The sequence below is a fragment of the Rhyacophila brunnea genome, unplaced genomic scaffold, assembly GCF_057557595.1.
Source record: "Rhyacophila brunnea isolate RB1 unplaced genomic scaffold, BYU_Rbru_1.0 scaffold_20, whole genome shotgun sequence".
NCBI classification, from domain to species: domain Eukaryota; kingdom Metazoa; phylum Arthropoda; class Insecta; order Trichoptera; family Rhyacophilidae; genus Rhyacophila; species Rhyacophila brunnea.
The window spans coordinates 20073280-20096909 of NW_028232860.1; the positions used below are offsets into that span (position 1 = coordinate 20073280).

Below are 23630 nucleotides of genomic sequence, written 5' to 3' on the forward strand. Positions count from 1 at the left end.
CCGAGTGCAATAGACAAAAGACCGATAAATGATAAATTAGGCTGTGAAGAAGAAAAAGAGCCTATGGGACTAATTTACATTCTCCTCCTTGCCCCCCCCCCCCCAATATTAAATCCTGGGTGCGCCACTGATCAGTGGTGTACATATTAGGGCTGGAGCGCTCCAGGGCGCGTATTGCAAAACGCTACTTATCAGAGAGCTGGCTGGGCTGAGGTAATTTTCGTGTCTACATTGATGTAGGTTTTGGCGACCCCATTTACATTACACCATATTACAGCTCCAAACCCTAAATCGGTAGGTAGGTATATCGCAGTAGCTTTTGACGCGAACGATGCTACGCGCTCATACCCGCTATAGGTATCAAATTATTAAAGTAGGTATCAGTAAAAGAGTATTGTTTCTTTTTTGACATTCCTAGTTCTGACTACCCTGCATCGAAAATTTTTAATTGAAAGGCGGCGCTCCAGCACTTCTCCAAACGGGTTCTAGGCAATATTATTTTAGACCACCGCCATCTTTAGATTAATGGTTACACGCAATAGTTTTGAATCATGTGAATGTTGCTGTTAATTTTAACTTGAAAACAATCGAAAACCAGTAAACTGGTCATAACAATGCGAGAGAATCGATTAGTCAGTTCAATTTGTAGTAATTTGTATTAAGTAGTATTACTTTTAATAAATGTACAAGTAAGGTGCACAATGGGTACTTTTTCCCGCGCGCAGGCCTAATGTATTAATTGTCTATGGTCGCTATCGCCAGCAGTGTTTACGCCGCGCATGTTTTATCGCCTTTTCTCGCTCGGCGCCCCTCCCACTTTATCTTGTTTTTGTCTAATAACTTTATTTAATAATTAAAGAAAATTTAGTTAGTATTTACGGTCGGTAATATAATATCTATGTACTTATCAAAGGAATTATGTTATTTTTGAAGTTTGCTACACAGAAATGGTACGTGTTTTTTTTTTGTTTCGATGGATCATACTCTGCTCCTCACAAATTATAATAACTTTCATAGCATTGTACTTATGTACTTGCATAATTATTATAATTCATGTAAACAATAGTATGAGCGTAAATATTAAATTGTTGTTTCATTTATTAAGTATTGCAAATATATTATTATAATAAACAAACTGAAAATAGCTGTTTTATATATAACTACTTTATTCCTATTCACAAAAATCACACGGTTGCAATCAGTCGATTTTGTATCAATTTTAAAATTCGCGCCTGTTGTCAAAACGAAAACCATAATGGTAAAACTTTAATTACCTACCTAGCTAGTATTTTTGATATTTTGAGAAAATTCGCAACAAAGTTACTCAAGGCAACATATTTATAAATTATTAGGTACCTATAAATATAATTTAGTTATACAAATTATTATGCTCGTGAAACATTGTATTCACCTTTCCATGAGATGGCAACACTACATTTTGTCTAGTTGTTTATTCTATCATTAATTTAATTCGATACGACGGGTCATCATTTTTTTAAATATTGTTTATGAATAATCAGCAATCATAATGTAATCATGTAATTCTCAAAAATACTACGTATGATCAAGTATGACGCATAAAAAGTATTCACTATACAAACATTATACACGTGACATCAAAATACTGTCGTGATTGGCTTAAAACCCTTCAACAAGAGAGAGAAGTTGTCGGCGAAACAGGAAATTTTCAACCATACATAGAAGTTGTTTTAAAAATATGGCAGTATTCTGTCAAAAACAAGGAAGTAGTTTTTTAGTGGACTTGACAATTCAATTTTAATATACGTTTACTTATTGATATATATGACTGATGATAGCTTGTAAATGATAAAACGTTGTTTAAAACAACCATAAACGTATTGTTATGACAGATGAAAGTGCGTCTTTCGAAAATGGAACGTTACAAAAGATCGACAGTCATTTTGTGCCTTCTTCAAATGTCAAGTATTGTTTTAACAGAAGCGGCAACTGCAGCTAATGATCAAAATTTAAATGATATTGTCGAAAAGTTAAATAAGATCACAATAAACAAATGCTGTGAAAAAAATGAGGTTATGATCGACCAGAAGTGCAGGCACGTCAACGAAACGAATACAAGTAAGTATATTATGTAAACAAATCGTGTGACACTTTAGAGCTAGTAAACACTTCACTATAACTCCCATATTATATGAAATCAGAGTGTGTTTCTATTGTTGATCAATACCATTATTTAATATGCTCCAATTATACTACAAACTTCACTTAAAATAATATAATTTATCCACAAATAACATTGTCAAACGATGGTATGGTTTCATGACCCACATCAAACATTATTAATAATACATCTAGTTATAATTCAATGAAAAAGTTCAAGAATTGCCTGTTTCTAGCTGGATTACTAGAATATAATATTTTATGTTTAATATCCCATTTATTTGTTGGGTGGCTAGATTACTAGATAAAAATTTGTCGCATAAATAAAATATTGCACTAAAAGCAGTGTTTTCCATTTGCTTAGAAAACCTTGTCTAGCAGCCAGAGCATAAATACATAAAAGTGAAGCTGACAAAAAGATGAATGACTAAATTAGTTGAAAGTCAATTCACGTTGCAGATTCATTCAAACTTCACACTATATTATCTTGCGCATCTACTACAAGCATTTAAATACAATTATAGACTCACAATTAATTCTACATATTATACATACAAATATTTCCAAGATAAACATTAAAATTTGAATTTGTTATGAATGCATGATAGTGTTTTATATTATGCGTAGTTTCTGCAGAACTGTTTTATTTTGCTACAATTACTTAATATCCGGTTTTACGTTTATTTTACTACTATGCGGAAGCAGACGAATGGTATTATTTCGAATGTAGAAGTATATTGTGAGGAGGAGAAACAGAAAAGAAAGCTTTTAATTCCTCAATAGTGCCAGAAATTGAATATCTGCTATGACAAGTCAACACACAAAGAGCATGTAACGTAATAGTGTCAACGCGCAAAAACCACGTGACGTAACAACAGTGCCAGCGCATTCAATTGTATAATTTTAAAACTCTTGTCTCAATTTTTACTTGCAGCTTTATGGTCGCCTGTATTTGCCAATGACCAAGGAAATGACATTGTACAAGTGAAGAATTTCCGATTCGTAATAGGCCTTCCAGCCTGCGAAAGCACTCAACAATGGCCGGTGTACCATTTCAAGGATTCGCAAGACAAGTGAGTATTGATTGTTGTTGATATTCAAAGCTAATGGATCCCCAAATACTAGTAACCTACACTTCTTCCAAGCAACCCTCGAAAAATCACTGCCGTGCACAGTTGCCAGATTAAATTTCCACTTGTCACGACGCATGGAAATAGCCCGAGGTGAAACCCCACTCGCGAGAGACATATCCGGTGAAGGTTCAAAATAAAACACATTCTACATTGGGATCAATTTGAAGTAGGATGTTCATTCCTTGTTCCTAATGAGAAAATGCTTTTGACAAATTCTCTAATGTTCACTATCAGTGTCATTTGTCAAATTTTATTTTATGAGGCAGGTGTTCATGTAATTCTGCATCTACACCAAATATTTCCATCTATTATTCATTTGTCCAAATTTTTATGCATGTACATACATAATAATGTTATATATACTTCCGATGTCGAAATTATCTTGAAAAGTATATTTTTATACATAGGTATCGAAAAAAAATAGGCCATAAATCAAAATTGCATTGTAATTAAAAATGGCTATTATAGCAAAAAGCTTTATAGCAAGCGGCGATATAAAGAGGTATGAGTATACTGAGGAAAATAAACCTCTGGTTTGCAAATTGATGATTTAAATCAACTATTTTTTTTATTCAACAAATAATTCACAAAATTTAAGAATGTAACATTATTTTTATTGAACACATAATTTGAAAACACTTCTGAGAAATTTTATGACCAATAGAAATAATCTTATTTGAAAATATTCATTGAATAAAAAAAATAGTTCGGTACCTAATCAAATTATTAGCAAGTTCAAGTAAGTTGCAACAAAAAATCTTGAAGTGGTCCGTGACATCGGTTAGTAATTAAGGTAATTAATACCTACTTAGCTTTAAAATACAAAAGTCGATTGCCAATAGTAACTCAATTTGGAAAGCATTTCAAAGAGTATTGTAAGAGCCATTAGTTAAAATTTGTCGCAATTAGATAAGATAGAGACATATTGAGTGTCGTATTTTTTTCAGAAAAGATTTGTTATATTGGTCATATATTTTCTCATTATGTATGACGATTTAAAATTAAGTTCTATGAAAATTGAACACCATCATTATGTGAGGTGTTTAGTCTGAATCGATAATCGCCATATTTCGTCATTTTAAGATAATCGCAAAAAATCTAAAGCACATTTAGGACTTACAAATAGTGAAATAAAATGTAATTAATGTCATTAAAATTAACAAAAAAAAACATGTTTAAAGCTAGTCATACAATATAAAAATGGTAGCTAATGAATATAAACGACTTTGCAATCAACCTCCGTTTAATTCTATTTAATTAGCATATGAAACTGGATTTGATATTTTATGAATTGAAGTAGGTATACTTATGATGGAAAAGTACTTACAGAATCAGAATCTATCAAAAAAGTAAAAATTGAGGTTACCAACTTTGAAACTAATAGCCTCATATGTTATAATAGGTTGGTTTTATTGCCAAACGGCAAGCTAAGACATTACATCCACCACGAACGATATATGGAAAGTCTGGCGGAGCAGAAAGAGAGAACGATCAGCAGCTATGGCAGACTCAACGAGCCGATACCCAAAATCGAGGAAGACGATGAACCTCATTTCTATGACTACGACCAAGGGAAATACTGCATGGAGAAGGTATACTACTATAACGCAACAAATTAACATTGTCTTGCTCAGCCGAATAGATTAACAATAAGTATATTATCGGTATTAATTTATTCATCATTTTTATCAAACAGAGTTAATCCACTTTTGATCTTCCCTCTCAGCATCTCCAATATTGATTCAGCGACTTGCCATTCCATCAATTTACATATGACTGGTTGACTGATAATCAATTGAAAGACCTATTGTTTGCCCAACACATATTGTCGAGTTGTCACAACTCTATTTAAACGAATGCATTTTTCAATAACAATAATGATAGCACGAGAGTGATAAATTTTGAGTTGACGTAACATACTCATTTTTTGTTAGTTACAATACCACAATTACAGCCCTGTGTTACTATCAAAAAATGACTAATATTAATTTAATAAATTATTATTTGAATTATTTTTTTTCCTGCATAAATTCAAAAAAATAATAGTTTATTTTTATGCTATATTCTATGGCTTAAGCAAAGAAAATGGTTTCAAATAGCCAGAAAATACCCTTTCCCTTTACTATTATTGCTCTGAGATAATACGTAATAAGGAAAACATTCTCCTGTTCGTTTAATCCTCCATCCCTGCATACGGTATCATAATTTATACTGCTCTTTCTTTATCGCAATCATTAATATACGACCGATCAATCACAGGTCCTTATAGAAAAGCTAATAACAACTGTTAAATGTAATGCTGTAGGGAAAATTTTTAATTGTCTGCTCAGAACATACGTACATGTTTTTAGAGCACTATGAAATAGGGGATTTTGCCGACCACTGGTTTAGGCCATAATAGTGTGTAATGAAATAGACACTAACGGCTCTCCAATTGGAGAATCAAGTATAAGACGTATTATGCCATTTTTTGTGTTATTAGATAATCCTCACAAGCAAAAACCAGTCGGCGCAGTTTGCACAGATATGTGTGCCAGAGATAATCATCAACTGGAGCGACACGGACTTTCTGATGCGGCGACTTGTCAACCCGCTGTTCCACTGCATCGGAATGATCTGCTTCCTCGTCGTGTCCATCATCTATTTCATCCTGCCCACTCTGCGGGACCTCCACGGAAACATTGTCACCACCATCAACATTTGTCTCATCCTAAGCCAGGCTGCCGACCTAGTCAAGATCTTCACCGAATTTAGCAGTCATGTCAGCTTTATGGTGGCCGGTGAGTGTAACAAATTATGACACACATATTATAGGGTTATCAAATTAGAGATTTATATACTGAACTTTTCTTTCAATAAGTTGATTATGTCACTAGCTGTATGGCATGTTGCATTATCATGTCGGAACCACATATGGTCCAGATCAAAATCATCGAATTCATGTCAGAGAAAGTCAATAATCATGTTTCTGTAGCATTCTCCGTTAACAGTAACTGCATTGCCATTTTCGTTATGAAAAAAATACTGTCTAACTACACCTCCAGAGCGTAAACCACACCAAACTGTTAATTTTTGTGGATGTAAAGGTATTTCAAGAATGCCATAAGAAAGTCCAAGTTCTCGAACATGACATGTAATTGACTGTTCTAAATTTTCTTCCACACTTTGATTCACAACATCGATATTTTCAGCAGTACGTTTATATTTTTGATGTGTTGGATTCTCAACATCACAAACATTACGATTTAACTCAAATTTTCCAATGAAATTATAAATAGTAAGCTCTGGTAGGTCGATTATTTTGACCATAAATTTCACGTAATGCCCAAAACGTAACTCGAATAGATTCTTTATTGTTGTAATAAATTTTAACAATTTTATATACTGTACAACCAATGACATTATTAATGGACGACGCACTCAATACAGTAGCTAGCAAGTAAATTCGCACGTATAGGTAAACGTCACGCAATTTCCATTATGCGATATCACGCATCGGGAATCTATAGCAATATGACCTTTATTGTAATGGCATTAGAGCAGTGTTTCTAATGTCAATGTTCATTTGAGCAAACCCGTTCGAACCGAACCATTCGGCAAACCCAACAAAAAGCATAAGGAATTTATAGCAATATCACCTTTATTGTAATGGCGTTAGAACAGATTATGCCATTCGGCAGACCCGACAATAAAGTGAGTGTCATTTTTTTTTCCAGATGATTCGTCCATATTAATGTCATTGTGTACAACTGTCTTTCCATGATGATTTGCCAAACAATACTGAACACAAATGTCAATTTTAGTGGGAATCAAAGAAAAATGGCTTCTATGACGTTTTAAAAATCCATAGTAGTAATTTGATAATCCTTTGTATTCCATTAACCATGTTTTATTTTTTCTATACAGATATTGTCCTGTACGTCAGTTTATTGGCTGCATTCTTCTGGCTAAACAGTATGGGCTACTACATATGGAAAACATTCAAGTATGTCATCGTTTTATAACATATATAATCGACATTCAGCCCGCACATTTATGCTAAACTACCAACTGTTTATATACTATTTCCATACCAATTATTATGGACTGCATAATATGCATAGAATTATATTGATTGTATAAGTTTACGGGAGACGGGAGTATGCAACGAGGTAAAATACTGTAAAACGTCATAAACCAGGCTGTTGGATTATGTCGGCAATGAAAGATCCCGAACGCAAAAGCAAGTCGAGAACATGTTTTTGTTTTTTTACTATTTTATTTCCGGTGGCACAGATTGGGTCCTAAGCCGACCCCGCAAGCACGACTAAAATGCATCAAATTGATTCATTCACACTGAACCCTTGCTAGCAAACCATCTGTTCTTTCTTTCTAGCTTTCATTTCTTCCATCTATGAATGCAAACATTTGATATTTCGTTCGACATGAACATTTGATAATCAAACTAAGTCAAAGTCAATTATTTTAGTTACGCAAAAACATCACTTGATTTATAAATGTGTGCACATTACAATTAGGATTTTCAGAATTAAATGGATCCAAAGTCATTGGTTATCAAATTGACTAATTCGATTTTAATGTAAAATAAACATAGGTAAGTAATTTAACATAACTGTTTTCAAAATTCTGTAGATGAGATCCTTTTTTCAAATGATTCATTACTATGAAACGCTGTGCTAGACACGTTGCTATGAAATAATAACATTTCATATATTTACAGGAGTTCATGCAGTATAAAGTATATCCAAATACTCATTTAATCATCAGAATTAGTAATTTTCTCAATATCCTGACTTCTGAAGCCTTGATAATTTCAAAGAATACAGTCAAAGCGTTGTCTTTCAGGTCTCGCAATGTGTTCCTGCGTGTGACTGATGGCCGGAAATACTGCTACTATTCATGTTACGCGTGGGGCTGCACAATACTGATGTGTTCATTGGCTCTCTTTGCCCACTTCATGCTGGATACGGACAATCATAGGAAGAAGATTAGCCGACACGGAGCCAATTCTTTCATTACTAACGGTGATCAGGAGACAATAGGTATTTACCAATATTTTTTTATCTACATTTAAAATTAGTAAAAATGGCAGTAATCGTTTTCTAACTGCGATTGTGTTATTAACGGGTCAATTTTTTTAAGGTTACAATACAGTTTAACTCCACAGTAAGATATAAAACCCATTAGAAACAATCTGTGCTGCTGTGACAGGTTTTAGTAAATGGTAAACACTGACTCTGTATAATATATATAACGCCCAATCGAAAACGTAGCTGTCCTTCTACGATGCCACTAATATATATATTTCATGTATATATCTCGAGAATTATTGGATTAGTAGAACTATTAAAATGATCCCGCAGATCTTAGATTCTTAGATCTCAAGACTTAGTGTAATGCTGAGATTACATTATGATCACGTCACGTGCTGTCATATGCTGGTATGGTGACAAATTTAGTCTTATTGTTTCGTCATTCCACAGAATATTTTGAATGATCACTATCTCTATAAATTTAATTATGTAAAGTGCCAACTCTAATTTATTAGTATTTTAAATTATTATTCATTGTTCACGGTATTTTCAATTAATTTTGACAGTTTCTACGTATGCGTACGTTAAAATTACTTACGATATTGCATCCATAGATAATATTTTGAACAGAACCCAACTAGCAGATCATAAATAATAGACTTAAACACCAGACATAGATAATAATTTAATAGAAAATCCAGAGTAAAAAAATAAAAACAAAGAGAGCGACACAGATGTGTGTCGAAAATATGTACTCCTGCAGAAAATAGAAGAAAACCTTCACTGACTAGTGCGGTTCATGATGTAGTTCAAAACGCGCGAGGTGACCTCATTGTTGTTCTGGCGATTTTGGCAGATTTTGCCAACTGACAATGTTCATTTAAAGATTCCAAATATGCTACGGGATGGGAGCATCAGTCTGATAACATTTTAAATACCAAAAAAAACGACATTACACATTTTTTTCCTGTAATGGCAGCTTACTGTGACAGCACATAATGTGATGATAATGTAATTGAAGCATAAGAAACATAAAACAGACCTCCATCTTCTGAATGTCTTGATGATTATTATACCTGGTATCACCAGATGAAGAGATCAGAGTGCCGCCGCACTGTATTTGTATTTTATCCAGTTTCAAAGCAACTAAAAATTGTGGTTTGTTAATGTTTTTTTGTATACGAATGGTACCTAATAGGGGCCACCCTTGTCTCTGCAGAGATCTTAAGTCTATTATATTTAGTTTGCAGGTGTTGTACTGACTTTTTTAGATTCATTCGGACAAATTATCTAACTGTTATATCTACTATAATGATTAATATCTCAAAAAAATATCTAAAATCTAAAATATCTAAAAACGTGGACTACATAGTCACTTTATATTATCCACCAGTATTTTCAATTCAATAATATGTACCCGTATCTAGTCTCTCTCTATCATAGTATGCTTTGTCTTCCCTCCTCTTCGAATCTTTCTGGAGAGGCCGGTAAGGCCTCTCTAGTTAGAGTTTTATACACCTTTTTTGTATTATATATTTCTATCGTCGACATTTTAACTTCATTTTGTCAACTAAATGTAAAAACCTCTCAGATGAATCTTTCCATGATCGAAACTCAGGTCAATAATAAAACGATCAATGTACATACATTAGATTAAAATTAATACGATACAATCGAGGCTCTGAAATAACGAATTATGTACAACCTGATTCTTTGTATCATAAAACTTGCAGTGTTTTTGTTGTAATAATTCATAACTTTCTATTGTTTATAGGTTGGCTGGGAATAGCTGTATTCTTTACTCCGGTAGCATTTACCATCATCATAAATATATTTTTCTATGTTACAACATTGAAAGTCATCAATAGAATGAACACGTACGGACGAATTCATCACAAACTCAAACACAAGTGAGTAAAATTAATAATACAGTGGGTGTATTCTATACTTATCGACCGCTAAAGTGATAAAGTGATAGATATTACCAAACTTAGGATAGGTTTGTATCAAAGTATTAGCACTTATTGTAACAATTACAATAAGTTGGTTGTAATTGTTGCAATAAGTGCTATATTTTAACAGCACCTCTCTTGGCTATGATAAAATTTAGAGTGAGATACACAGTTTTGACTGTTTAGACGGCTAACTTATTGTAACAATTATAATACCTCAATACAAATATGTAATAAATACTATCACTTTAGCGGTCGATAGTTGCCTGTATAGAATAGACCCGCTGTTATAATATTGATTATTATAAGAATGAGACGATTGACATTTTGGCGCCAGTAAAGGTTAATGAAATGTGGAATCATTAATTACAGCCCATGATGGCCGCGCGGCTTAAGCATCGGCCTATAGCGTCGTGGGTACCAGGTTCGAATCCTGGATCTGGCAAGTACACATATTATTGTTCAATTTGTTTATGAGTCAGAGTATGGGCCTAATAGGTTGAGCAAGTGGCTGACACCCATTTCTCGTAAAAACAAAAACTGTTAATACAAACCTCAACTCTGTGGATGCCCATACGATCTATGATTAGGATCGGACATATATTAAAAGGTAAAAAATATATGGGTCTGCGTAACAAGCATGTCCCATATATTTTTTAGTCCGCTCAGACAAATTTTATTCTTTCGTAAACGAATAAATACAGATGAAAATGGTTAAAAAATTAACATTACATGCATTGTGATAAAGGTCTGTTTCTAATTATTTTTGTATGTGTCACTATTGCTCTATATGTGCCATATGTGTTATTTCTGTAATAATATTTGAAATTATTTGGCAAACCCATGAAGCATGTTTATGTTGGTAAACTCCACAAATACTATCATCGCTTTTCTGACACGCAATGGCTGCAATTTTTTTATGTTCGTTGTGATTATGTACTACTCGACTGTAATTATAAAAGATTTCAATCAAATTTCATGGGATCTTTCAACTAAATTATAATGCCTAAGACCAGTTCGGATTAGTCGAGTGGTGAATGATTTAGTAAAGTTATTGAAAAGTTTTCGAACACAGTATATTAGTAAGTGACGTGTCTGTTATCCCTTTTATAGAAGCAACGTAAACTGTGATTTTTTTGAATCTCTTATTTTTCTCAACTCTTGCGAGTAGGTGGATCTAAAGATTAAAAAGAAATATTAATGGCTACTTTTATTCTGATTAAGCTGTTAACCCGATCGATGCTTAAAGTTCCCATACAAAAGATGTACTGTCCGCGGTAGGTTTTTCGAAATGTTATTCTTCGCTGTTTTATAATAAATACGGCAGTTAAAAATTGTGGGTACAACTGTTATCATGCCTAGATACATAAGGATCCAAGTGCCACAATAAAACACATAATGGAGTGTTGAATTTAGCTGTGTTTACTTTAATAAAATCTACCGTATTGCTTTGCTCTGATAAACTCTGTAGCCATTTTCGATGACAAAACACTCAACTTCAAAACAAGTGCGCCGATGAAGACATCAATCACTGACTAATTTTATTTTACTGTGTTAAAAACACTTAGAAATTATTGAAAATAATAGCTTTTATTGGTGACTTTTGAATTTGTTAATTAGTGTAAGTTTTATTGATGACAAATACATTAAAATTGGATGGCTAGTCACCAGTTTTATTTCGTGGCATGGATTGTGTCAGCATTTTACATGTTTTATGGGCCATACTAATTTAAGCGTAAAGGTGAGTCCACTCTGGTTGAAAATATTATAATGATTTTTTTGTTATTTTTTTTTAGTGAAACTTGGATTTTGTACCTAATTACTTTTCAGTTTTATTGAGCATTGTGTTATGTTAGTGATTGTCATTTTATGTTTTATAAAAAAAACAATATTTATTTTTTTAAATTGCGTGAATTTTTTTAAGTGCTATAAAAACATTTTTTTGGGTAAGGTTTTAAAAATTTATAAGCATTAAATTGCACGCGAAGATAATAATATGTAATATAGTTGAAAAATCAATATTCCATGATTTTTATTTTATATTGTATACCTACCCGTGTGTGTTTTTTTATCAAAAATTTATACGTTTTATATATTCCTTCATAGTAATTCGTAATTTATTGGTAAAACTTGCAATCCTCTAAAATATAATAATATATATTTTTTCATTCCGTGTGGACGCATCTTTACTACATATTTAAGACTTTCAATAATGAGCTCGATTTATGACTTTGAAACAATTGGGGTGACACATGAGTAATAAATGACATAATCCAGAACACAAGTTCAAGTACATTTTTGGAAATATTACGACAAAATTCTTTTCGTTTTTTTGTTGTCTTTTTCGTATTCTCGCACATGATGTAAAAATCGCGATGAATATTCAACTTTACACGGTAAATACTCGGCGCACACTCAACTCGAATGAAATATATTTTGTATACCTACTGCGCAGCCGCAGAAAAATACCGCATAGGTTTGAACTGATGCAATCGTACCGGCGAATCTCAATAGATCGAGGGGGTTCGAAAGATCGATGTTTATGAACTTAAAACAACATATTTTTGACAAAGTTATTAATATGGCGGTACGAACACGAATCAGAGCATTTTTCAATACAAAAATCAATACTATGCGTGAAGTATTTCCTACTTTACCGACATTTCAATTTTCGATATCAGGTGTTGCGACATCCGCCCAGTATAAGAGCTTATGTTTAAAACAACATATTATGTCCCATCCGCGGCGATTGGGTTAATTAACTATTATAATAAAAACAAAATATGTTGTAATAAATAAAAACCTATACATACTGACCTTATGTTTTTAATTTTCGACTTAATCTTATCACCAAATCCAGAAATATTCATTTTATTTTCCAAGTCATTATAAGTAGATTGCCAAGCTTGTTTTTTATATAATTATATATTTAGTAGAGATTTAAAATTCCCAAGGCACTCTTGGTTTAAATATTCCGAAACGAATTTTACGGTAGTATCTTCGCTCCAACAAAACGTCATTTCTAATGAACTTCTGAACCACTAATGAACTGTCAACTTGAGTAAAGAAAACGTGCTCAGACTTGTCTTGTGGCGTTTGTTATTTAGTGGATTGACTCGACTAAATGATTTTACTAAATTACTGACTAAATTTGTCTGTTCATACACATTTAGTTACTAAATTACTCGCCACTCGACTAAACTACTCGACTCGATCTGAACCGGCCTTAAGTGTAGCATTATTAGCTGTGTATTTCATCGTGACAGATTGCGTTTTTACAAGTCCTGAAAATTCGCAAATAAATATCATAGAAGTAGTGTGAAGTTCTCTGTAACCTGCAGACCTGAATTCACTTTTAGCTAACTGAATCAGTGTTCTGAACTGAAAAACTTCAACTTCATACATTTAGTTTCCATCTCTACAAAAGAAAGTTTTTTTCAACATCTTTGGTCTAATAGTCAATCTATATCTATCCTACCATAATATATTTGTTGTAAAAATGTTTATGATAAAAGTTTTACTTGAAAAATATTGATGAGTTCTCATAGCTTTATATGTATATTTTATTTATATAATTTCAGCTTCGACATGTTTCTTCTAATATTCCTCGTGATGTCAGTTTGCTGGCTGTTCCTTCTGCTGTCGTGGCTGAAATACGACGGGCTTGTCTACTCCCATATTGTGGTGAATGCCCTGCTGGGCCCGCTCATCCTGTACATCTGCGTCTTCCGCCAGAAGCACGTCATCTTCCTGCTGAGGAAGAGCTGCTGCTACAGCGAGCCCATTCCCACCAGCGACTGGGGCGACGAGATGACGCAGATGAACGGGAGTTCCTATTAAACGACAACTACACTCCATCTCTTTGGTAACAGTACTGTGCATTGTATGTATTATAAATTTACCACAATGACATTCTCATGGGAGTCACCAGTGCTCTGTATACTGAGCCAAGGAAATGATAAGTAATATTTTATACATACATCACAACACGGACAGATTGTGAAAAAGTACTCAACTTAATTTGTATATCAGATGACAATCTAATGCTCTTTTTGGGGTGTTTCTCATTTCAAACGAAGTTCTCACGACTTAATTGACTTAGGTTACGGGTTCCTCATGATTTATTTAGTTTCTGTGTCTTTTTGGTATTCATATTAAGAAATTGTAAACTAAACCAAACCGGATAAAATGTCACATATTTTCTACATCATATCTTGTATCAGACTGTAAAACTACATGAGTCAAAAATTTCATTCTTCATTTTATTACTGATTTAATAAGCAAATTACGCGATTATGAATATTGCAACACTACGTCAGCTGAGTGCAGTATTCTAACTCGATTTGAAATATATCAGAAGGGAGTTCTTTGAAATAACCTACATTATTTATTATTTGTATAGATAAATATATACATCATATTTTAGTAGGACTATTGATGAAAATAATGATGCATAAATAATAAATAACTTAAATAGGATGATTCAAAGAACACTCCTGTAAAATATTTCAAATGTGAGTTAGAATAGTTCTGCATTCAGCTGACACATTATTAGTCACCTGTTGACAATTGGTTTCATTCTGTTCAATTTGCGACATTCTGGTGTTTACGCTCTTTTCGTTGTTGACAAAAACACTCTTTACTAAATAATGTGGTTTATTGACTTATTTGGTTGTACAACTCTGTCCATAGATATATGTATTAATGAAGATAGATTTTCACTATTTAAATTCAAATTATAATTTCGTAGACTAATTTTCCAATGTCTATTCAACAGACATTGATGTTTAAGACACATTTTTTTCAGAATGAATTATTATACTTTATCGTTTATTATTATTTTAGTAGTACAAAATAAATTAAAACCATAAATAGTATGAATTCACCATGTTTTCAAAATATTAATAGCATGAAGAAAAATTCATTTGAATAATAAGAATCTGATGTGTATTAATTTTCGTTGCTTATTTGCTTGATTGTGATGGCAACACCTTTTTTATTTTAGCGAAATTATGAAAGACAATTGACTTATATTATTCTTTAAAATTGACACTAATTTTAATCATCAGGGAGAATTAATGACATTTTTTAATTATGTATTATTATTATATTTTAGAGAACAAATTTTTAAATCAAATTCTGCTGTAATCGGAGCCAAATTCATAAAACTTTTGATAATTCAATTAAATTGAATGCATGATAATGGTGCAATTATGGTGACATAATTATTTATTTGTAAGCGTTAAAGATACCTTACAGCTATTAATTAACAATTATATTAGTAATTTATTAATATAATTTAACTTTTATTTGTATAGTGATTATTAATTTTAAGAAAATGTATTCATAATAATTCCTATTCCTTCCTAATCACTTTTCACTAATTATACGGTAATCATTGTACTCTTAATATTAAAGAAATTCGCATATTATTACGACCCTGTAGTAGTGGTGAAGACTCAACACAAAACGATTATAATTATACTAATAAAGTAAAGAAATGTTAACCACAACATGCAATTAATAGCACAAATCTGCAAATTGATTTATTTGTCCATAATTAAATTAGGCACGGCTCAAGCAAACTAATGACATATGCACGATTTCAATGATGCCAAGTCCTTTCCATGAGATTATTCAACTGTAATCCTCACATATTTAATGTATGAAAAATACTAGCACTGTCAAATAGTAAAATAGAGCAATAACCACAATATCTCCTTCACACATTGCAAACACACGACTTTTTTCTCAAATCATGACTCATTTTTTCAAAACCACCCACCGATGACATGATTTCGGGTTTATATCATGTGTATTTATTTATTTAATTGTAATACTGTAATATTCGTCAATAGCTGTATCGTAAAGTTGATTTTAATATTCATATAAGTTTTAGACATCTTTAGTGCCCAAGTGTGTACCGTAATTAGATGGTTTTGAATCGTTTAACTCCCTCCAACTGCCAGTCTTCACCACTGCAACCCGGCATGAATCGGATATTGAATTTTAAAGCAATCATTGTTGCCTTGTATGATAATTATGAGTGTTTTTTTACAATGTATATTGCGTGCCTTTATATATTATTATAACATAATGCTGTGTTCTTCTAAATAAGAAATTGACATAAGTATGTATCCTTCAGTTGGCTATATTTATAATTGTGATTGTTATAAAAATCCACACATCTTATTCTGGATGTTTAATGACATATCATTAACTTACTAATCATAACAAAGGTCATTTTTTTTCTTTATGCCTTATTTAAATGACTTTGATTGAAAAGAGCTTTGATTATTTTTGCAAGGTGATGGGAGACATGTTTTACTGCAATTAATCAACTAAATAACGCAATATAATCACATTGTAACACTAAAAAAGAACACATTGTCAATACATGACAAGATCACATCTGTAGAGGTAAAATCGTGCAACTTATTGATATATTTGAAATCAAAATTAAAGAATGACTGAATACACCTTATTGTCTATGCAAATTAAATCAAAACAATTTTCTATTTCACTAGATTTAATATGTCCCCATATCATATTATCACTCTAAAATATCTTTATCTAACATTATATCACATATATAATCACATGTTAAACGCAAAATATAAACCCGCCTTTAAACAGTGTAACCGTGTTTGCCTTTTTGATAATATTAAGCTATGTAAAATTAACGTTGTCCCATTATAAACACGCATTTTCGAGTTTGAGAACATGCCCGCCTTATAATTTAGTTTTACTATATAATTGTTAAACGTTGAACATTGTCTGAGTATTGCCAAAAATGTCACACCACAATAAACAAATTTGTTAAAGCCTGGCCAATCATTAAAGACATATTGTGGACATTATTGCCAATCGATTTTATACTTGTACTGATTTTATTATAGATTTGACCCAGATATTATTAATGTAGTACACCTTCCGAGCATGATATTATATTCCCATAAACTAATTATAAAAATATAATTTTGTATTTTAAGAATGTTTTTATAGTCCTTTACAACATTATAGATCTATTTCTAATACAGATCTATAACTCTTGATTGTGTTCAGAGTTTTACTAGAGATATTATTAAGAACAATAATAATTCTAATTTTCACTGCGAATTCATGGAAATTAAGTATGTACACGATGATATTTTCTTTTCCTAAATAATGAGGGCCTAATGCATAGTAATACTCGTTAAAATAAATCGGCTTATACGTTATTCAGCCGATTTTCGGATAAATAAGAAATAGCGTTTAAGAATTAATAGGTGGCACTTGTCAAATAATTTTACGTAGAGAAATCAAATAAATATATCGGTTTGGACAAATCAAGATTGTATTGAGTATCGATTATCTACACAAATACCAATGAAGAAGGAATGAACAATTTGCCATACATTTACAGGATAATTACAAACCTTGTAGATTTTGCGGATTAATCGATGGAGAAGTTTGTCAATATTATTAACCACATTTAAATATCATGTTAACCCTTAACACTCGAGTGCCGCCATATCGGCGGCATTAGAAGTTTCCCGTATTACTCGAGTGCCGCCGTAGCGGCGGCACCGCCTATAAAGTCATTTTTTGTAATATTTTCAGAAATTTTTATAATGCGATTTCAATCAAGTTAGAATGAATAATAATAGGTTATTACATTTATCTGAGAAAGAAGTCGGCAAAAGAATACTGCGTGCCTAATTTCAACATAGTATTTTTATCGGAATCGTCTCTTTTTTTATTCGTAGGTCGTCGCTTGCAAGCAATGTTTTTTTGTCACATAAATTTTATTTATTGAACGTTCCCAGACTAGAGTGAAGTGTTTGTCACGCATGATTTTGAAGTGTGTTTATATTTTTTATTGGTTCTCGTTTGCGCAGGGGCGTCTCGTATAGTTTACAGTTTTATATTTGAATACTGTTTTTGATGACAATACTTACTAGTATATTATGCCGATTCGGAACCTATATAATGTGAAATACTCTAATGAGTCAAATGAAAATTATTACGTATCGATTTATTATTTTTTGAGAAATCTTTTGATAATGTGTACCGCACTGGGAATGAGTTGTTATGAGCACGAAACTAATTTAGGAAATTTACGAGACAGCCGCTTATATTACAAGTGTATTTGAAGGCAATTCATTTGTATCATATTTACAGTCATAATGGACGATTTACACTTTATAGCCAGTTCTCTACATACCGCTATTTCATTACGATTCTGTGATAAGCCAGGATTACATATTGGAGATTGCTTTGTGAAATACCACACAATGAAAAATTATAAATAAACTAAAAATAAGTACAGTATATTCATTATAAATTTATTTTACAGAATAAAAAAAAAAAAAAAATTTTTACATTTTTTTCACCAATTAAATGTTTTATATTGAAATTATGCTTTGTGCGGGAAAAAGTCTCGAGTGGGTGGTATGTACCTATAAAAAAAATTTCGAGTGGAAAAGGTTAATTATATCTAATGGCCAACTTGCGCAAACGCGCCAATCGCGGTGGCAGCACTAAATGAGTTAATGAGCACGGAGAGCGTGTTGCCGTTTTAAAAATAAATAAAAATTATACTACGACACAACTTTATCAGCGGTGTGTGCATTCATTCAATTAACTATTGATAAACCAACTGTTAAATTATTGAAAGTTTATATTAACTAACGATTTATAGTTATTCAATGTATACTATGTAGATTTTATACTTTTAACAGCATATATTATGCATGTTAATTAAAAATTATTTTAATAATTTACAGATATAATAACACTCGTTAATGGGAAGCTACATTTTCATGTTAATCAATGTTTTGCTGTCATGTCACATTCATTTATACATTGTTTTACATAACGTCAATATTCTATGCATCAGGCCCTGATTGTTTACTTTCATATGAATACTACGTACGACCAATCCTCGAAAACTCCACTGGCGAGTAACAAAAGTCAAGTGGTAAATGAGCAAATTTAAAAAGTTTATGCCCCATATTTCGGCTGCATGCCTGACTTATCTGCTCACAGAACTGAATGAGGGCAGACAGTTATTGATGTGTATGTATTGGCGTTTTTCACTATTGTTTCCAGTATCAGAGATTTGCATTAAATACGTTTTAGGCCATTAATTGGTCACCATTATGACAAGTGTACTTTATAGCGATTTTTCGAGAATTGACTAAGAACAATATAAAAATGTGAATTAATTAGGTGATTAAAATATCTGCCCAAAATATCTTATGTGCATTTTTAAAAGATTTTATATCACCTGTAAACTAGGAAAAATTTTACAATTTTCAATTATTCATTGTCTCCTTCGCAAGTCGTTTCGTTTCATTATACATAAATACAAATTTGACTGAAAATTCTGCATTATTAATCATAATAAATCATTTAAATTTATTTAATCTCATTGATTGATTTCGATGTGGATCTGAAATTAAGACGATTTCTAATTATTGTTATTATATCAATTACGAAACCTCTGTGATAAAAAAATCAAACGTCCAAAATAGCATGCCATAATAAACATATTCGTCCAAGTTAAAGATATTACATTCCTGATTTTGTTATTACACCCTGTTTACACGTACATGAATTTACCGCTGACAGTATGTACGTATTATCGCGGCCATAACATGAAAATGCATCGCCGCCTCCGCAGTAGAATGGTGGTGGCAAACCTGACAGAAAAAAATGTGCAAAGCATTTTGACGTTTACCAATTTTCACAATCAGTCAAATAGCACCATACAATGATAACAACACGTCTCCCTTACACTTGAAGAATGAGATTGGCGAGACAGTCGGCACTTTTATGTGTGAACAGTTATTATCGCGATAGTTTAATTTACATACTATTGGTGCCAGTAAATCCATGCACGTGTACAGGCACTATTATTAAAAATCAATATTCTCATAACTACTTCAACAATGTGGTTTTATACTGCCACGACAAATATAATAACACGTATCATTCCTAGCCAGTACTTAAGGAAATGTAATATTTTATATTATCAAATAATATGATTAATTTTACTGTAATAATTATTATTGTGGAACTTATTTACTAAAGAAAGACATTTTCATGATTTTAATTTTAGGAATAGCCATTTTAGATATTTCAATTATAATCGGTTCAACACTGTCAGGTGAAATTGTAATGTTAATATTCACACAATTTACTGCAAGTGGGTCCTATATACATGTACATCATTTAAAGTGCCTCGTTCATTTGCTAAATGAACTAAATCCAATGTTTATCAAAAACAGGCAAATGAAACATTAACATTATGATGTAATTTTTCCAGCTTTTGATTCCTAAATGCGTCCACGATTATTAATTTGATTTTGATTCTATATTATGTATTAGTCACTGCTATTCTTTAGTTGTAAGATCAAACAATAAACTAGATTATTCAATAAAGTTTATACACTCTTTAAGAATGCCTTTTATTAATACTTGCTACAGCCCTGTCTATAAAATTATGTACTTAGGGTAGGGGCGCCCCTACACAACGCAGAATACCACTGCAATAGCCGATTCTTGATTCGATAGTCTTCATAAACGATTTGCGTGTAGTCGACAATTTCAGAAACAAGTTCTTTCTAACTAACCAGTATGCGTAAAAAGGTGAAAATGAATTTTTAAAATATTTTTAAACAATACTAATAATCCTTTATTCAAATTACCCGTTGTCTAACCCATTGTACTATACAGAAGCCAGTTGCAATATAAATAACATTCTAATTATTGAATTTCACAAAGTTAATGATTGGTATTTTATAATTGTTATTACTTTATTTGCTCTAATAGTAAAAAAAGTCAACCGATTTAAAAAAAAAAAAAAAATTGGTAGTTGTTTGTTGATACTCGACAACTTCATAATTCGATGTGTTAAAAAATCGCTAAAAATACACAGTGGAGCATCAGACTGCCTTTAACCTTAGCGATAGGTAGAAGGGCCCGCTACAGGATGTTGGGACCATGGTCACCTGGTTTACATTAAAAAATGGCTACACATAGCGGTTACTTGAGTTGTGGTTTTCTTTGTAACCTCAATATATTAACCACGTCTGAGAACAGTTATTTAGAATTATTCGCAAGGATACTTGGTTCGGTACCTAGATTGTTTAAGAGCACTTACTCGGAAAGTGAAAGATGCATGTTTGAATCCCACTCAGTCCCAGATTTTTTCTACGATATCTACTTCTAATATGTATGTTTCCAAAGGTTTTCCAAGTTACATATAAACAAAGAATTCATAACATCGTATTAGGTACCTACTTCAAATATTGGGTTTGAATCGCAGAAGACGTATACAATATAATATATTATTATCTCTCTGGTCGGTTTATTGACAAAAAAAAAACTGTTGCAGATTCATACACGAAAAGATAGAAGTTGAATGAAGACAACGAATGCATCATTCAATTTCTTAGACCTATGATGGGGATAAGTACAAAATTAAAATAACACTAGTCAACGTTTCGTAATGGAAAAAAATAATAGAATCCGCAACACATTGATTAGACAATTAATAAAATAGAATCCTACCTGTCCGAAGAGGCCGCCTTCTGGTCTCTTGAGCAGGTTGGAGAGTTGGCACCTCACCACCAGATGACAGTCGTCCACCACTGCATTGAAGAACCGGCGAGTAGGCAGCGACGCTTCCAAGTCTATCATCAGCTCCAGAAATCTTTCGCAATATCTGGAAGAAACCATATTATAAATGTGATGTGCAAGAGCTTCTATCTATCACAACAGCACACCTCTGCTTTATTCAATCAAAAGATGAAAAACTATTTTTTATTATTCAATGCACAATAAAAAATACACAAAACTTATAACCAATTGAACATACATATTATTTAGTATCAACCTCACAAGCGTACATATTATAGAAAAAAAAATCTATCGAATAAAAGTTGAACCCACATCCGCCGCAATCTGGCCGGTGAGCCTTACCAATAAGCTACTAATCATGTGATAATGTCCGAACAACTATGCATTTAAGATAATATATCAAATTCTGCAAATAAATCAAGACAGGACCTCATGTTGTAATGTGTACTTCTGACTTCTCATCCGGGGGCTCCGGATCTGATTAGGTCCACAATACATCCATGTGATTTTGAGCCTGGATGTTCCTGTGATTATTTCACCACTACTGCCATTGGACCTTATGGCCTGTTGTGATGGTAAGAGAAAAAAAACATACTTTGAATCCTACACGGCTCAGTCAGAGTCCAAATAATGGAATTTTAAATAATATCTCAAATGTAAAAATGATATGAATCTGCTGCATAATTAGTAGTATCGATAGCGTAATAGGTAAAGGTTTCCACTTGGACTTTGAGAGATGCGGGTTGAAGTCCCATTTGGAATAACTTCGATTTTTTCTAACATACACATGCGTTACTGAAATTCATCAAAATTATGTAGTTACATATAAAAAAATATGTTAAATTCACCAACCTGACTTTATTGAGATCGATTTCTTCCAAAAGTGGGATAGCTTCGAGGATCCTCATGAATTTGATCATAAGCCGTTGCAGGAATTGTCTCTCCCAATTAAGTTTCTCCAGCTGGTCAGGCTTGTCTTTTTTCTGGATGGCTCGCCAATATTTACGCCATTTTGGAACACTGCGAAACTCTTGTTCTCGGCGACCTGTCAAAATTATCAATTTATTATACAATATCAGATCAAAAAATTATTATTTAACGAAACGTAGTTTAAAAAAATGCACTAGCCCACATTACATTAATTTCGAGACGACTCACAAGTTTTTTCATCATAGTATATTCCTGTTTAGTTGTTACTTACTCAACTGTTATTATTGAAATTAATTCACAATAAAAATAAAACTGAAAATTAGTAAACATTATATAATTTAGAAAAACACTTTCTGAGAGAGTATATTATAACCAATAGAAAAAATCTTTTTTGAAAAAAGTAAGCCACCCGGCCTGGAATGCATCTCCACGGGTAAACGCCCCAATCGTCGCATTTATCCAATATGCTACGGTGTGACGCACTAATAGCGACAAATTTTAGCTATTGGTCATTTTAATACCTACTCATCGGCGCTCTTCGAAATCAAAAGATTTTTTCTATTGGTTATAATATACTCTCTCAGAAAGTGTTTTTCTAAATTGTATAATGTTCAATAAGCAGAATGATATATTCTTAAATCTTGTGAATTATTCGTTTGAATAAAAGAAATAGTTAATTATGATAATTAGTACATTTTGCTGATTTGGCAAATCATATTATATGGTGTACATTGGTGTATTTTATGCAATCACGTAACATAATATTTTCGCATGATCATATCGAAACATTGTCATGCTGTATAGGCTCAAAAAAT

General features: G+C 32.2%; 2 protein-coding genes across 3 annotated transcripts in view; one reads left to right on the forward strand and one right to left on the reverse strand.

The window, feature by feature from the left end:
• LOC147071347 (RNA helicase aquarius) overlaps positions 1-23630 on the reverse strand; it is a 163512-nt gene that overhangs the window by 123699 nt on the left and 16183 nt on the right. The window contains exons 5-6 of the mRNA XM_085947925.1: positions 22738-22930; positions 21817-21970 (exon numbers count right to left, since the gene is read on the reverse strand). Coding sequence (XP_085804051.1) covers positions 21817-21970; positions 22738-22930 — 347 coding nt within the window. The remainder of the gene's footprint in view (positions 1-21816; positions 21971-22737; positions 22931-23630) is intronic.
• mthl5 (G-protein coupled receptor Mth-like 5) lies at positions 978-20695 on the forward strand. 2 transcript variants are annotated; one of them, XR_015070749.1, is made up of 9 exons: positions 978-2097; positions 3074-3212; positions 4675-4864; positions 5755-6052; positions 7179-7257; positions 8118-8314; positions 10080-10215; positions 13839-17742; positions 18726-20695. XR_015070749.1 is itself a non-coding variant. In XM_085947938.1 (8 exons), the coding sequence occupies exons 1-8, from the start codon at positions 1872-1874 to the stop codon at positions 14095-14097; spliced, it is 1524 nt and encodes a 507-aa protein (XP_085804064.1). In that variant the 5' UTR covers positions 978-1871; the 3' UTR covers positions 14098-20695. The 2 variants fall into 2 exon arrangements, 1 of the variants encoding a protein (XP_085804064.1); XM_085947938.1 differs by having other exon boundaries at positions 13839-20695.

Coding starts and splice junctions, on each gene's coding strand:
- mthl5 (XM_085947938.1), top strand. CDS start 1,872: ATGAAAGTGCGTCTTTCGAAAATGGAACGTTACAAAAGATCGACAGTC. Junction 2,098..3,073: donor CGTCAACGAAACGAATACAA/GTAAGTATATTA, acceptor TTTTACTTGCAG/CTTTATGGTCGCCTGTATTT. Junction 8,315..10,079: donor CGGTGATCAGGAGACAATAG/GTATTTACCAAT, acceptor TATTGTTTATAG/GTTGGCTGGGAATAGCTGTA.